The sequence below is a fragment of the Lampris incognitus genome, chromosome 17, assembly GCF_029633865.1.
Source record: "Lampris incognitus isolate fLamInc1 chromosome 17, fLamInc1.hap2, whole genome shotgun sequence".
NCBI classification, from domain to species: Eukaryota; Metazoa; Chordata; class Actinopteri; order Lampriformes; family Lampridae; genus Lampris; species Lampris incognitus.
The window spans coordinates 37,860,343-37,876,932 of record NC_079227.1 but is presented as its reverse complement, the minus strand read 5'-3'; the positions used below and the strand labels follow the sequence as shown (position 1 = coordinate 37,876,932).

The 16,590-nt window shown below is 45.4% G+C and overlaps 1 protein-coding gene across 1 annotated transcript in view; it reads left to right on the top strand.

Moving 5' to 3' along the window:
• Positions 1 to 16,590, top strand: part of nhlrc2 (NHL repeat containing 2) — a 38,217-nt gene that overhangs the window by 2,840 nt on the left and 18,787 nt on the right. The window contains exons 3-6 of the mRNA XM_056297267.1: positions 7,710 to 7,759; positions 7,911 to 8,316; positions 10,263 to 10,384; positions 12,965 to 13,094. Coding sequence (XP_056153242.1) covers positions 7,710 to 7,759; positions 7,911 to 8,316; positions 10,263 to 10,384; positions 12,965 to 13,094 — 708 coding nt within the window. The remainder of the gene's footprint in view (positions 1 to 7,709; positions 7,760 to 7,910; positions 8,317 to 10,262; positions 10,385 to 12,964; positions 13,095 to 16,590) is intronic.

Genomic DNA, 16,590 nt, shown 5'->3' with positions numbered 1-16,590 from the left:
TACTTTGGCAAAATTAAAATTACTTGGAAAATCTTTTTAGGTTAGCGGGATGTTATCTTGACCCTACCCTTGGCAAAAAATTTCTCTCTGAGAAATGTATAGAAAGGGTGTCTTAAAACTGTCAATTAAAATAGCCTGCATAAAAATATCAAAATTCAAATTCAATTCAAATTTTGTCATGTACACAATCATACACAGTACAATGCACAGTGAAATGCCTTAGTGACCCATTCCGGCTCAGATCACTGAATACAATCAGAAATTTAAAAGAGTGATTTTAAATTGGAGACATACACTAGATCTAAGTTGTAAGTTACAATTAAATAAATGAAATAAGAGTAAAAATGTAGACTATATACACATGTACTGTACACAGACTTGTGCAAATAGTGCAAACTGGTGGGGGGGTGGTTATCTAGGCACAGTTCTCGTTTAGCGGTTGGATGGCCTGAGGGAAGAAGCTCCTCTTAATCCTCTCTGTGTCAACCCTTCAGGCAGCGGTAGCGCCTCCTGATGGCAGCGGAGAGAACAGTCTGTTATCGGGGTGACTGGGCTCCCTTACGATCTTTTTGGCATTTGGTTTGCATCGCCTGTTCTAAATGTCCTGGAGGCCAGGGAGGGTGGTTCTGATGGTTCGCTCAGCCGAGTGGACCACCCTCCTAATAGCCAAGTAGTCCTGTTTGGTGCTGCTACCCATCCAGGTGGTGATGCTGCCAGACAAGATCAATAATATATCTTACTTCATAGTATTAAACAATCAAGACCTAGAATAAGGCAGCATGGTGGTGCAGTGGTTAGCGCAGTAGCCTCACAGCAAGAAGGTCCTGGGTTCAAGCCCCGGGGTAGTCCAACCTTGGGGGTCGTCCCAGGTCGTCCTCTGTGTGGAGTTTGCATGTTCTCCCCGTGTCTGCGTGGGTTTCCTCCGGGGGCTCCGGTTTCCTCCCACAGTCCAAAGACATGTAGGTCAGGTGAATCGTCCGTACTAAATTGCCCCTAGGTGTGTGTGTGTGTGTGTGTGTGTGTGTGTGTGTGTGTGTGTGTGTGTGTGTGTGTGTGTGTGTTGGCCCTGTGATGGTCTGGCAGCCTGTCCAGGGTGTCTCCCCGCCTGCCGCCCAATGACTGCTGGGATAGGCTCCAGCATCCCCGCGACCCTGAGGGCAGGATAAGCAGTTTGGATAATGGATGGATGGATGGACCTAGAATAGAAATTAATATAAAGCATAAATCAACAGTGTGAAATAAAAAAGAATAGAATGAGAAGCAGTAGCATCAACACTCTAAATTACAAGTTAAAACACTTACCAATATAGATTGTGAAATATCACATATGATAGTAGACTTTAATGACAGCAATAAGACAAAAAAACTGCTGTTCAAATGAGGGTAAGGTTACGCTAAAAGACAAAAGAAAAACATAATTAAGGCGTCAAACTTTTTTTTTTCTGTAAGTTTATTTCTAGTTTTTCCCCTTATCCCACCCGATTAACCCAATGGCATATGGCAGGAACTCTTGTCGAATACGCTCTGGCCGTGACCGGTTATGGCGAGTCTGGGATACGAACCTCCCAGCCACATGACGAGCGGACTGCAAGAACGGCGGTTTAGTCCGCTCGGCCATCAGAGCGGCCCTAGGCATCGAACATTTTAACAGTGAAAATTAAAGCTGAATTGCAAATGTCAAATCCCAACAATTTCATTTGTTACAGAAGGCGTGATGACCAGGCTGGTCTAATCCAGACATTTTGCTTGCAAGTCAAAAATGGAAACTTGAGAAGAAGAAAGTTAAGAAACGTGTGTTTATCTCACCACCTGCGTTTCTAATTACAGTAAGATCAAGACATTTGTCCATGATGCATTTTCGCTAAACCAAATCCAGAGGCCAGCTCTCTCTCAGAGCCTGACGGATGTGCGAGCCGAGGGGCGGGGCCAGCTCTCTGCCTCTCGCTCTCTGCCTCTCGCTCTCTCTCTCTCACACACACACACACACACATAGAGGCTGCTCTTGGAGACAGTGGCGGAAGAGCGGACTAAACGGTCAGCAGTCTGGTTGTACTTCACTAGAGTCGATGCTGACAGTGCTCGTTGCCACAAGTGCAACAAGTCTTTTGCATGTAAGAGCGGGAACATAGGCAGTATTTCGAAACATCCGGTGAAAGTGCATCAAATACAGGTGGAGAAATGCACAGTTTTCGACTGCCTACCTCGTAATTCATCTCTCGTTGTACATCCAGCTCAGGTATGTTATGTATGCAGCAGCCTGGAGCCCACACGGAGTTAACTACATTATACAGACATGGCTTAGTGACTAAAAGTAACGCTCTGTCCTGACATGAGGAAATAAAGCAATGTTAATTCTGTTTTGGCGGCACGGTGGCACAGTGGTTAGCACAGTGGTTAGCACGGTTGCCTCACAGCAAGAAAGTTCTGGGTTTGAGCCCCGGGGTAGTCCAACCTTGCGGATCGTCCCGAGTCGTCCTCCGTGTGGAGTTTGCATGTTCTCCCCGTGTCTGCGTGGGTTCCCTCCGGGGGCTCCGGTTTTCTCCCAAAGTCCAAAGACATGTAGTTCAAGTTTATCGGCCGTACTAAATTGTCACTAGGTGTGAATTTGTGTTTGTGTGTGTGTGTGTGTGTGTGTGTGTGTGTGTGTGTGTGTGTGTGTGTGTGTGTGTCGGCCCTGTGATGGCCTGGCAGCTTGTCCAGGGTGTCTCCCTGCCTGCCGCCCAATGACTGCTGGGATAGGCTCCAACATCCTTGTGACCCTGAGAACAGGATAAGTGGTTTGGATAATGGATGGATAATTCTGTTCTTAATTTTTTGTTTTTTTCTCTTAAAAAACAACAACAGAAAGAACCGATAAGAGTATCGTTAAAAGTACCAGATCAATAATCAGTTTTGGTAAGAGCTGTAGTCCCCTATCTTAACGATACCCATCCCTAGTAAATTTTGCCTTTTTTTCTAATCTCATTCCTTTCTTTCTTTTTTTTATACAGTGGAAATAATGTTTTGGTTGTGTGGTTCTGTTGCTGCTCATGCAGGAAGTATCACTACTATTTTTATGTTGCCTGTGGACATGTACAGTCACGTGATGAAGCTTAACACTGCAGATACCTCACCTTCCTGTGTCATGCAAAGTCACAGGAACGTGTAGAGTTCACTAGGGCAGAGAATCTTTAGTACATGGAGTTGACTGACCCTCCTCTTTTTCAAGTGCATAAAGCCTCTTATCTCAAAAGTGAGGTGACAGTAACTAAAAATATATGTACATTGTCAATGAGTAGAGGGCCTGCAAATGCACCCTGTTGGACTCCACAATCAGTGCTTATTATAGCCTGTCCATGTTAAGTATAAATAGTGCCACGGAGTTATTGCTAGCCCTTTGAAGTGATCGTCTAGGAAAGCTGAGTGGCTCTGAGCTCTATTGCAGGCCCGGCAATGCATCAGGTAACCCCCTCAAGTGCACACACAGCCTCCACACATTATCTTGCTGGCCTTATCTTTGGCATGGCTATGGGTACATTCTGTTTCATGCTGTAGCAGTTGAAGTGTGGGAGCCATGTCCAGTCACTCCCTACACCCAGCTCCCCCTCACACCACAGTCTGTGCTGGTTCTACACTGGCTGGCCCCAGGCCCTGGCTGATGGAAGAGGCTGCAGATTTGGATAACGGACCATTGGCGTTTGTTACTCCAGCTGATTCTTGTTGACTGTTTTTAGATTGTGTTAGAATGGCTCTTGTACGCTTCAGTTATCGTGGACAGGCCGGATTGTAATTTATTGTGATCTGTACCACTGTGTGCCAAAAAAAGATGAGACAGAAGTCAGTACTTGAGAGCTGGGGTATACATGCTCAGATCGGCAGTACAAATGAAAGGGAAAATAAAATGGAAAATCTAGGCTTATGACAGCAAAGCGTTAAATATAAATCTTTTAAAAGGGAGTGATGACTCATGAACTAAAAATTCAAATTAAAATGTCCTTATTGCGAACATGCAAAATAAAAGAAAAATAACCAAGCATAAATAAAACAAAAAAAAAAACAACAAATGATAAGAATAAAACCAGAAGAATTCAACAAGAATTCTCAGTGGAGAATCCAACAAAAATTATGTGTACGAAAAGGAGCAGGAGGAAGTTGCTACTTATAATTTCCTGCCCCCTCTCTAATGCTCAATTTATAAACCTAAATAATAAACTTAATTTTCTTTTAAAAATTTTCTCCGAATTGTACTTGGCCAATTATCCCACTCTTCTGAGTCATCCCGGTCACTGCTCAACCCCCTCTGCCGATCCAAGAAGGGCTGCAGACTACCACATGCCTCCTCCCATACATGTGGAGTCACCAGCCGCTTTTCACCTGACAGTGAGGATTTTCACCAGTAGTAGCGCATGGGAGGATCACACTATTTCCTCCAGTTCCCTCTCCCCCCGAACAGGCGCTCTGACTGACCAGAGGAGGTGCTAGTGCAGCGACCAGGTCACATACCCACGTCCAGCTTCCCACCCGCAGACACGGCCAATTGTGTCTGTAGGACGCCCAACCAAACTGGAGGTAACATGGGGATTCGAGCCGACAATCCCCGTGTTGGTATGCAACGGAATAGACTGCTACGCTACCCGGACGCCCTTTTAAATATTTCAATACTGCAACATTATGCGTCAAAAGAGTTATTTAAGGCACCTCTATGGTTACAGCACATACCACATGGTTGCAATCGTCACCGGTTCGATTCCAGCCGGCGACCTTTGTTGCATGTCATACCCCTCTCGCTCCCCCCCATTTCCTATCTGCCTCTTCACTGTCACTGTCTAATAAAAAATGCCCAAAAAGGTAATAAAAGAGCTGTTTAAGAGAGCATATGAATCAAGAGAACAAGGACCCATTTCCTTCAGGCTTGGTAGTTCAGTTGCTCAAGATTTGAACAATCGTAGGCTTCATCCAAAGTTGTATGTAACAATCAGCTGGTCTCCGTGTCCAAACAAAAATTATTCCAACGTTCAAAGATACTCAGATCTCATTTGATTAATAGCCTTGGAAGCTCACTGAAAAAAGAAGAGTGGCCATCATCACGTTCAAGAGTTACTGATATAAACCTTTTCTCCATCATCGTGCTGAGGCTGTGTGAGGCCACTGCATGCTGTCCCATAAGAAAAACTACAATGGTGACAACACACGAAAAAACACCAAAAGACTGAGACTCATGAAGTTCTCACCTCAAAGTTTCATCTCCATCTCTTGTTGATGATAATTTAGGATCATTTCGGTCCACAGAATTGTGACCTTTACAAGGATATTCAGTCAATAGTGTTGATGGAGATAAGTCTCACCTGTTGTTGAGCGCTCTCTGTGCCCGTGTGAGTCCACAGGCTGACCGCGACAAATGACCACATCCTCGCCACTCACACTGTGTATATGTTGGAACTTGGTCAACAAGTTTCAGGGGAGGATTTACAGACCAGGAACAGGCCAAAACATGGCCCTTCACAAGCCGCTAGCAGGATTTCCCTGTGATTTTGATGATCCCATGGTGCTCCTGTTGCTTAAGCTTTGTCTTGTAATGGACCTGTTTTTTTTGTTCCTTTATTTTAGACTTTTCCTCATTAAAAGTATCAAAAGATTTAGAGAAAGCATATGACGGGGTGCCGAGAGAGGAGGTGTGATATTGTATGAGGAAGTCGGGAGTGGCAGAGAAGTATGTAGGAGTGGTGCAGGATATGTATGAGGGCAGTGTGACAGTGGTGAGGTGTGGGGTTGGAATGACAGATGGGTTCAAGGTGGAGGTGGGATTACATCAAGGATCGGCTCTGAGCCCTTTCTTGTTTGCAATGGTGATGGACAGGTTGATGGACAAGATCAGGCAGGAGTCTCTGTGGACTATGATGTTTGCGGATGACATTGTGATCTGTAGTGAGAGTAGGGTGCAGGTGGAGGAGAGCCTGGAGAGGTGGAGGTATGCCCTGGAGAGAAGAGGAATGAAAGTCAGTAGGAGCAAGACGGAATACCTATGCGTGAATCAGAGGGAGGACAGTGGAATGGTCAGGATGCAAGGAGTGGAGGTGACGAAGGTGGATGAGTTTAAATACTTGGGGTCAACTGCTCAAAGTAACTGGGAGTGCAGTAGAGAGGTGAAGAAGAGAGTGCAGGCAGGGTGGAGAAGAGTGTCGGGAGTGATTTGTGCCAGAAGGGTACCAGCAAGAGTTAAAGGGAAGGTTTACAAGATGGTAGTGAGACCAGCTATGTTGTATAGTTTGGAGACAGTGGCACTGATGAAAAGACAGGAGGTGCAGCTGGAGGTGGCAGAGTTGAAGATGATAAGATTTTCATTGGGAGTGATGAAGAAGGACAGGATTAGGAACGATTATATTAGAGGGACTGCTCAGGTTGGACGGTTTGGAGACAAAGCAAGAGAGGCAAGATGGAGATGGTTTGGACATGTGTGGAGGAGAGATGCTGGGTGTATTGGGAGAAGGATGCTGAATATGGAGCTGCCAGGGAAGAGGAGAAGAGGAAGGCCAAAGAGGAGGTTTATGGATGTGGTGAGGGAGGACATGCAGGTGGCTGGTGTGACAGAGGAAGATGCAGAGGACAGGAAGAGATGGAAACGGATGATCCGCTGTGGCGCCCCCTAACGGGAGCAGCCGAAAGTAGTAATAGTTGTATAGTAACATATTATTTGGAGAACAAAGGCAGGCACCTGCACTTCCAGTTTAATTAGTTGAAGTGAAACTCCATAACTATTGTTACACATCCCCTGTTTTCTCTTGCCACAGAAATGTTTAAAATGTGTAAGGTAATTATAGATTTTCAAGGTGAATGTGTACAATTCAAATAACATAAAAAGGTTATGGATGGATTTAATTTAATTGTGTTTTAACTTTGGCTTGAATACAGGGATGTGTTACACATAAGTGTCATACAATCCTCTGAGGTATTCTTTTTATTTTTGCCTAATTGTTGTTCCTTTTAACTACTGAGCAGTTATCCGAGTAGGGCTGGGTATCGCCACCGATTTTTCGAATTGATTCGATCCCGATTCTCAAGGTCCCAGATCGATGTGATATCTATTCAGTTGGGGATATTTCAGTTACAGAAACTACGAAAAAGATTCTCTGAGAAGTAATGTTGTAAATTGTACAAGGAACCCTCTAACCTGGTGCATTATTATAAATATTAATGTTTACATTAAGAATTGACCCCAAGGGCATCTGGGTGGCGTAGCGGTCTATTCCGTTGCCTACCAACACAGGGATCAGCGGTTCAAATCCCCGTGTTACCTCCGGCTTGGTCGGGCGTCCCTGCAGACACAATTGGCCGTGTCTGTGCGTGGGAAGCCGGATGTGGGTATGTGTCCTGGTCGCTGCACTAGCGCCTCCTCTGGTCGGTCGGGGCGCCTGTTTGGGGGGGAATAGCGTGATCCTCCCACACGCTACAGCCCCCTGGTGAAACTTCTCACTGTCAGGTGAAAAGAAGCGGCTGGCGACTCCACGTGTATGGGAGGAGGCGTGTGGTAGTCTGCAGCCCTCCCCGGATCAGCAGAGGGGGCGGAGCAGCGACCGGGACGGCTCGGGGCAGTGGGGTAATTAGCCAAATACAATTGGGGAGAAAAAAAAGTACCAATTTTCCAGTACCTGGAAAATTAAAGCATATTTAAATTCTGACACTTTCCCTGAGTGAGTGTGTTGATGTTTCTTTACTTGTCGTCTTTCTCCCAGATGGACTGGTTATTGTAGGTGTGCACTCTGCAAAGTTCCCCAATGAAAAAGTAAGTGTTGAGTCTTTATAATTGTTTATTTTTTTCTTTTTACTTACCCTTAACAATAGCTCGAGCCAGTTTTTAAGAATCATTTTGACGCTGACCAACAAATCCGTGGTCCTGTACTAAGCAGATCGTGTTTGTCGCCAACCCTGCACAGGTCCTGGAGAACGTACGCAGTGCTGTGCTCCGCTATGACATCCGCCACCCAGTGGTAAACGATAGTGAGGCGCTCCTCTGGCATCAGCTGGAGGTAGCCTGCTGGCCTACACTGGTCGTGCTGGGACCACGTGGCAAGCTGCTGTTCTCCTTGGTGGGGGAAGGCCACCGCGACAGGCTGACACTTTTCGCTGACACAGCGATGCGATACTACAGGGAGCGGGACCTGCTGAAGACACACAGTGTAGGGATCAAGCTGTACCGGGACTCCCTGCCATCCAGCTGCCTCTCCTTCCCTGGAAAGCTGGCTGTGGACCACAGCACCAAAAGGTTGGCTATAGCAGACACGGGCCATCACCGAATCCTAGTGGTGTCCTTTACCGGGCAGATGTTGCACGCAGTAGGAGGTAAGAACGGGGGTGTGGGTTGGAGGCACGAATGGGGTTGGAAGTTTTATGCACCACTTGTTTAATTGTTGGATCTTGGTTTGTCCGGACATTGTTCTGGATGACCCGTAGGCTCTTGAGAGAAATAACCGATGCATTCTTTTTCTCTTAGTTCATTTACCAGATTACAGAGAGACCTGTATTTAGTTGGCATTAAGTCTCCATGGTGGATAGTAAATGTGGCAACATGGGGTGTCCGGGTAGCGTAGCGGTCTATTCTGTTGCCTACCAACACGGGGATCGCTGGTTTGAATCCCCCGTATTACCTCCGGCTTGGTCGGATGTCCCTACAGACACAATTGGCCGTGTCTGCGGGTGGGAAGCTGGATGTGGGTATGTGTCCTGGTCACTGCACTAGCGCCTCCTCTGGTCGGTCAGGGCGCTTGTTCACGGCGGGGGAGAACTGGGGGGAATCGTGTGATCCTCCCACGCGCTACGTCCCCATGGTGAAACTCATCACTGTCAGGTGAAAAGAAGCGACTGGCGACTCCACATGTATGGGAGGAGGCATGTGGTAGTCTGCAGCCCTCCCCGGGTCAGCAGAGGGGGCGGAGCAGCGACCGGGACGGCTTGGAAGAGTGGGCTAATTGGCCAGATGCCAATGGGGAGAGAAGGGGGGGAAATAAAAAAGAAAGTAAATGTGGCAACATCACACAGCAGCACTTGAACCTTAGAATTCTCACCTGTGTTAGAAGACAGCAACACCAGGCTCAGTCACTAGACCACCAGTCACAGAAGATGATTTGTTTTACCAAACTTACCCCATGTACATAGACTAAATCGATCTCTGTTAGCACCACCATCAAGGATAACGCGTCAAATGGTGTGGCAAACTTGGGAAGTAAGAAGTTAGGAGACTACAGGAGAGAAAGAGAGAGTATGCGGGCATATCAGAAGCATTATGGCTGTAGTGGCCTGTCAGGAGGTCCTCACACAATGCTTGCTGGTACATGTAGTAATTGCAGGACAGACTCTGTCAGACTCTCTCTTTCACTCATTATCACAAAAATTAAATCTATCCAAATATGTTTTCATGTAAATAACAACAAAAAAGTCAATATAACTAAACTATAAGTGTATAAATATCATAGTCAGATGAAGCTGTGTCCTTACAGTGTTAGGAGTCACTAACTCAGTGTGGATAGAAAGTGAAACTTATTAAAATTATATTAGAAAGAGGAGAATGGGGTCCGTACAGTGGGTGTGGGCCAGCTACAAAGAACCACTAGTAAGTTCTATGCAGTCAGGGTGCTGGTTATAAGAGACGCTGGTGTCCAGTGAGCTGACGGGGACATGTCTCGGGCAGGCGACTGTGTGAGCAATTTGATCTGTATCACATAGTCACAAAACTCCCCTCATGGCGCCACCCGGGACCACCGTCTGCCATACTTGGTTTTTTCTATTTACCGAAATGAATTTGCCACAGCTGTATTTGTAACAGATCTGAAACTGTTCGGGAGAGACACTGAAAAACAGAAAAAATTCTTTAACAAGATACAGCATATCTGGCTAAAGGATAGGGAGTGAAGAAATTGTGGTTGTCCTCCACAAGATAGGAAAGGGTCTCATTTCTCTTGTTAATGAGAGTGCACAGTTCACTCATGTTTTAGTTCTGTGTCGTAAAAGTGAAGAGATAAAAGCACTGATAGTAGGACTGTGCAATTTATGCAATGAACCTTCATCTTTTCACATTTGTTAACTGCTGTAAGATTTGGTCCAATATTTGGGTGGGTCTACCAGAAACCCAATCTGTCAACCAAACGCTAACATCACATCTAAACAAATAATGTTGAGTATGTTGACGTGGATTTCGTTAGTAGTCGGGAAAACTCCTAACACTACCACTTAGAAGGGAACTGTGGTGACGAGTATGTGTTTTGTAATGACTTTTCCCAATGATCTAACAGGGCCCGAGAGCGGCAGACAAGATGGTGATCTGTCAGAAGCTTCCTTCTTCTCCCCTCAAGGCGTGGCCATCAAAGGTGACACGGTGTACGTGGCCGACACAGAAAACCATCTCATCCGAAAGGTACAGATCGACCTTCACGTTAACTTAAAAACCACCTGTGTTGATTAAATGTACAACCCGGTATCACGCTTTTTCAGTAGTCACGAAAATTAAGTCTGTTGAATCGTGTCCCAGAGCGCAATTGTCCGGCTTTTTCGTGCTACATGGAACAAAATGTAAACCCATGCATTTTAAATGGGAGCATTTCTCAGACTTTTTTTGGGCTTGACTGAAAAACATTTAAACCAAAGCATCTTAATTGGGATATTTTCCTTAACTTTAGAAGGGGGGGGGGCAACCCAGTCGCCACAATAAAATGTCAGCATTTTACGTTTCTGCAAACCACCAATACATTAAAATCTCAGCAAACTTCTGCTGCTGAATGACGGCAACAAAAGGGGCTACAGACATTGGACCAACTGTTGTAAAGAGCTCTTGGCTTCAGCCCTATGACTATGCCCATATGGGTATCATCACCAAGTGGGGGCACTATCAAACATGGTCAAAATTAATTTTCACTCATTTAACAATTAGATATTTAAAATATGATCACACAAACGTGTTTCCCATCCCCTTAAAACCCCTCAGTGTCGTCTCAATTCAGTATTTACAGCTTCCACTTCTATTAAATACACTAACATTTTTGAAAAATACGATTCAATTCAAGTATCTCGGGTCTTGTTCACGAGTGAGGGTAGGATGGAGTGGGAGATTGACAGGCGGATTGGTGCAGCATGAGCAGTAATATGGACGTTGTACTGGACTGGTGTGATGAAGAGGGAGCTGAGCCGGAAGGCAAAGCTCTCAATTTAACAGTCAATCTTCATTCCAACCCTCACCTATGGTGATGAGCTTTGGGTAGTGACGGACATGGTGAGATCGCAGATACAAGCAGCTGAAATTAGTTTCCCCATAGGGTGTTTGGGCTCAGCCTTAGAGGTGAGGAGCTCGGACATCCGGAATGAGCTCGGAGTAGAGCCACCGCTCCTTCGCATCGAAAAGAGCCAGTTGAGGTGGTTCGGGCATCTGATTAGGACACCTCCTGGGCGCCTTCCTTTGGAGTTTTTCCAGGCACGTCCAACTTGGAGGAGACCTCGGGGTAGATCCAGAACTCACTGGATGGACTACATGTCCAGTCTGGCCTGGGAACGCCTTGGGATCCCCTAGGAGGAGCTGGGGGGGCGTTGCTGGGGAGAGGGACGTCTGGAGTGCCCTACTTAGCTTGCTGCCACTGCGACCCCACCCCGGAGAAGCGGCTGATGATGAATGAATGAAAGGAGTTGTAGTTCTTCTGGTTTGCAAAATACAGTTGTAAGTAGGATTGTAAAAAATATGTAGCTACAGAATATATCAAATCTTTGCTGTAGCTGAGATGGTTTATTGGAAAAAAGCAAACAACTTGATTTATTCAAGATGTTTTAACAAGTACTGTAGAAATGCGTTGTGGGGTTGCTTTCAATGTCGGAAATGTTGCATTCCAACAATTTTCTGGTGAGACCTGAAAGTATCTTCATAATAACTAACAAACTAAATAGCATATACAATCGCTGAACGAAGATTATGAAAACAAGATGCACATTTCTCGCAAGAAATTTGATCAAAACGCATTTTAATGCTGAAACGATTTTAAAATATTGCATTTGCACTGAGAATAACAGGAATGTCAGCCTCTTTCGTTTTTTTTCCGCAGACAGGAACTTGACACTCCCGTGTCATGGATGTGCGCTCCACCAACATGGACTCTAAGTTGAAGTGTTGATATGAAACGCATTTTTGGACCGGCGACGTGGAGATTTTAATGTATCCGTTGGTTTACAGAGGAATAAAATGCCGACATTTTATTCTGGCGACTGGGTCGTCCCCCCTTCTGAAGTCAAAGAAAAGCTCCCAAATTGATATGCATTGGCTTAAATGTCGTTCAGTCCAGCACAAAAATAGTGAAGGGGGTGCTTGGGTAGCGTGGCGATCTATTCTGTTGCCTTCCAACACAGGGATCGCTGGATCGAATCCCCGTGTTACCTCCGGCTTGGTCGAGCGCCCCTACAGACACAATTGGCTGTGTCTGTGGGTGGGAAGTCGGATGTGGGTATGTGTCCTGGTCGCTGCACTAGCGCCTCCTCTGGTCGGTCAAGACGCCTGTTCGGGGGGGAGGGGGAACTGGGGAGAATAGTGTGATCCTCCCACGCGCTATGTGCCCCTGGTGAAACTCCTCACTGTCAGGTGAAAAGAAGCAGCTGACGACTCCACATGTATCGGAGGAGGCATGTGGTAGTCTGCAGCCCTCCCCGGATCGGCAGAGGGGGCGGAGCAACGACTGTGACAGCTCGGAAGAGTGGGGTAATTGACCGGATACAATTGGGGAGGAAAAAAAAAGGGGGGGGGGGTCCACACCAAAAAAAAGTCTGAGAGATGCTCCCATTTAAAATGCAAGTCGGACAATTGTGCTCTGGGACATGATTCAGTAGATTAATTGTCGTGACTACGAGCATGAGAAAGTGTTATGCCGGGTCGAAACCCAGGGATGTGAAATGAGCTTCCTCTGATGTGTCTGTCTCTCTGTGCATGTGTGTGTGCACAATCATTTCCGGCTGTGTCTCTCAGATTGATTTGCTGGAAAGACGAGTCAGCACCTTAGCTGGAGTTGGGGCTCAGGGCACAGACAAAGAGGGCGGGGCTATGGGACCTCAGCAGCCAATCAGCTCCCCTTGGGATGTGTGCCTGGGTACTGCTGGTGAGTCTTGGAGATAGTCAAGTCATTTTTGTTTGTATAACCCATTATCACAAATTACAAATGTGCCTCAGGGGGCTTTACAGCACCACAACATCCTGTCCTTAGACCCTCTCATCGGATAAGGAACAACTCCCTAAAAAAGCCTTTAACAGGCAGAAAAAACAGGAAGAAACCTCAGGGAGAACAACAGAGGAGGATCTCTCTCCCAAGACGGACAACGTGCATTGGATGTTGTGTTTACACAATTTACACAATACAACATTGCAAGAGGATAACACAGTTATAATGGAATTATAACATTTATGAAGAATATGATGAGGAGGATGCCAAGCAGTGTCCAGACGCCACCAGAACAGCCCAGGACCCGATATGTGACTGAAGTGTGGACTTTCAGCTTTAATTTAAGGGGTTGGACAAAAATATTGCATTAACCGTTCAGGAATTACAGCCAGTTTTATATCTGGTCACCCCATTTTCAGAGGCTCAAAAGTAATTGGACACTTGACTAACAAGTGGTTTCATGGGCAAGTAAGACCTTTGCCATCGTTAGTCCATGACAAATTACGCAGATAAAAGGTCCGGAGTTCATTCCAAGTTTTTACATTTGCATTTGGTAGCTGTTCATGGGAACTCTCAACATGAAGTCCATAGAGGTGTCAATACAAGTGATGGATGCCGTCATTAGGCTGAAAAAGCAAAGGAGCTCTATCAGATGGATAGTAAACACTTCAGGAGTGGCCAAATCAACATTCTGGTACATTCTTAAAAAGAAAGGATGCGCTGGCAAGCTCAGCAGCACCAAAAGGCTTGGAAGACCACGGAGCATATCTACAGTGGATGATTGCAGAATTATTTCCCTAGTGACGACAAACACATTCACAACATCTAGTGAAGTCAAAAACACTCTTGAGAGGTAGGGGTATCATTGACCAAGTCTACAATCAAGACACGCCTGCATGAAAATAAATACAGAGGGTTTACGACACGGGTGAAAACCCCTGGCGTCACTTAAGAACAGGAAGGCCAGATTAGACTGTGTTTAAAAAGATCTACGTAAAAACCTACCCAGTTCTGGAACAAGGTTCTTTGGACAGATGAAGCAATGATTAACTTATACCAGAGGGATGGGAAGAGGGAAAGTGTGGAAAACAAAAGGAACAGCTCATGATTCTCAGCATACCGTATCATCTGTCAGACATGGTGGAGGTGGTGTTATGAAATGGGCATGTATGGTTGCCAGTGGAACTTGGTCAGTGGTGTTTATTGATGATGTGACTACTGACCGAAGTAGCAGGATGGATTGTGATGTTTGTAAGGACATACCAATTGCTCAGATTTAGCCAAATGTCACAAACCTGAGAGGACGGCGCTTCACACTGCAGATGGATAATGACACAAAACAAGCTGAGAAAGCAACCCAAGAGTCTCTCAAGGCAGAAAAGTGGAATATTCATCAGTGACCAAGTCAGTCACCTGACCTCAACCCAGTTGAGCATGCTTTTCATTTGCTGAAGATCAAGCTAACGGCCAAAAGACCCACAAACAACCAGCAACTGAAGGCAGCTGCCGTTGAGTCTTGGCAGAGCGTTTCAAAGGAGGAAACTCAGAATTTGAAGATGTTGATGGGTTCCAGACTTCAGACAGTCATTGACTGCAAAGGACTTTCCTCGCAACTTTAAATATAATTGTTATAATCATAGTTGTGTTTGTTTGTCCCGTTCCTTTTGAGCTTCTGAAAATGGGGTGACCCTGTATATCCATGGCTGTAATTCCTGAACAGTTAATGCCATATTTTTATCCAACCCCTTAAATTAAAGCTGAAAGTCTACTCTTCAATCACATCTCAACCACAAACCCCAATTCCACTGAAGTTGGGACGTTGTGTAAAACGTAAATAAAAACAGAATACAATGATTTGCAAATCCTTTTCGGCCTATATTCAATTGAATACACTACAAAGACAAGATATTTAATGTTCAAACTGATAAACTTTATTGGGTTTTTTTTTTGTTGCAAATATTCACTCATTTTGAATTTGATGCCTGCAACACATTCCAAAGAAGCTGGGACAGGGGCAGGTTCACCACTGTCTTACATCACCTTTCCTTTTAACAACACTCAATAAGCGTTTGGGAACTGAGGACACTAATTGTTGAAGCTTTGTAGGTGGAATTCTTTCCCATTCTTGCTTGATTTAAGACTTCAGTTGCTCAACAGTCCCGGGTCTCCGTTGTCAGATTTTGCGCTTCATAATGCACCACACATTTTCAATGGGGGACAGGTCTGGACTGCAGGCAGGCCAGTCTAGTACCCGCACTCTTTTACTATGAAGCCACGCTGTTGTAACATGTGCAGAATGTGGCTTGGCATTGTCTTGCTGAAATAAGCAGGGACGTCCCTGAAAAAGACGTCGCTTGGATGGCAGCATATGTTGCTCCAAAACCTGTATGTACCTTTCCGCATTAATGGTGCCTTCACAGATGTGCAAGTTACCCATGATGCCATGGGCACTAACACACCCCCCATACCATCACAGATGCTGGCTTTTGGACTTTGTGCTGATAACAATCTGGATGGTCCTTTTCCTCTTTAGCCCGGAGGACATGACGTCCATGATTCCCAAAAACAATGTGAAATGTGGACTCGTCAGACCACAGCACACTTGTCCACTTGGCGTCAGTCCATCTCAGATGAGCTCGGGCCCAGAGAAGCCGGTGGGCGGTGTTTCTGGGTGGTGTTGATATCTGGCTTTGGCTTTGCATGGGAGAGTTTTAACTTGCACTTGTAGATGTAGTGACGAACTGGGTTAACTGACGATGGTTTTCCCAAGTGCTCCTGAGCCCACGTGGTAATATCCTTTACACAATGATGTCGGTTTTTAATGTAGTGCCGCCTGAGGAGTCGAAGGTCACGGGCATTCAGTGTTGGTTTCCAGCCTTGCCGCTTAACGTGCAGAGATTTCTCCGGATTCTCTGAGTCTTGTGATGATATTATGGACTGGAGATGATGAAATCCCTAAATTCCTTGCAGTTGTACGTTGAGAAACGTTGTTCATAAACTGTTGGACTATTTGCTCACGCAGTTGTTCACAAAGTAGTGAACCTCACCCCATCCTTGCTTGTGAACGACTGAGCCTTTCGGGGATGCTCCTTTTATACCCAATCATGACACTAACCTGTTTCCACTTAACCTGTTCACCTGAGGAATGTTCCCAACAGGTGTTTTTTGAGCATTCCTCAACTTTCCCAGTCTTTTGTTGCCCCTGTCCCAGCTGCTTTGGAGCGTGTTGCAGGCATCAAATTCAAAATGAGTGAATATTTGCATAAAATAATAAAGTTTATCAGTTTGAACATTAAATATCTTGTCTTTGTAGTGTATTCAATTGAATATAGGTCGAAAAGGATTTGCAAATCATTGTATTCTGTTTTTATTCACGTTTTACACAACGTCCCAACTTCACTGGAATTGAGGTTTGTACTTCATGTCAAATCCACTG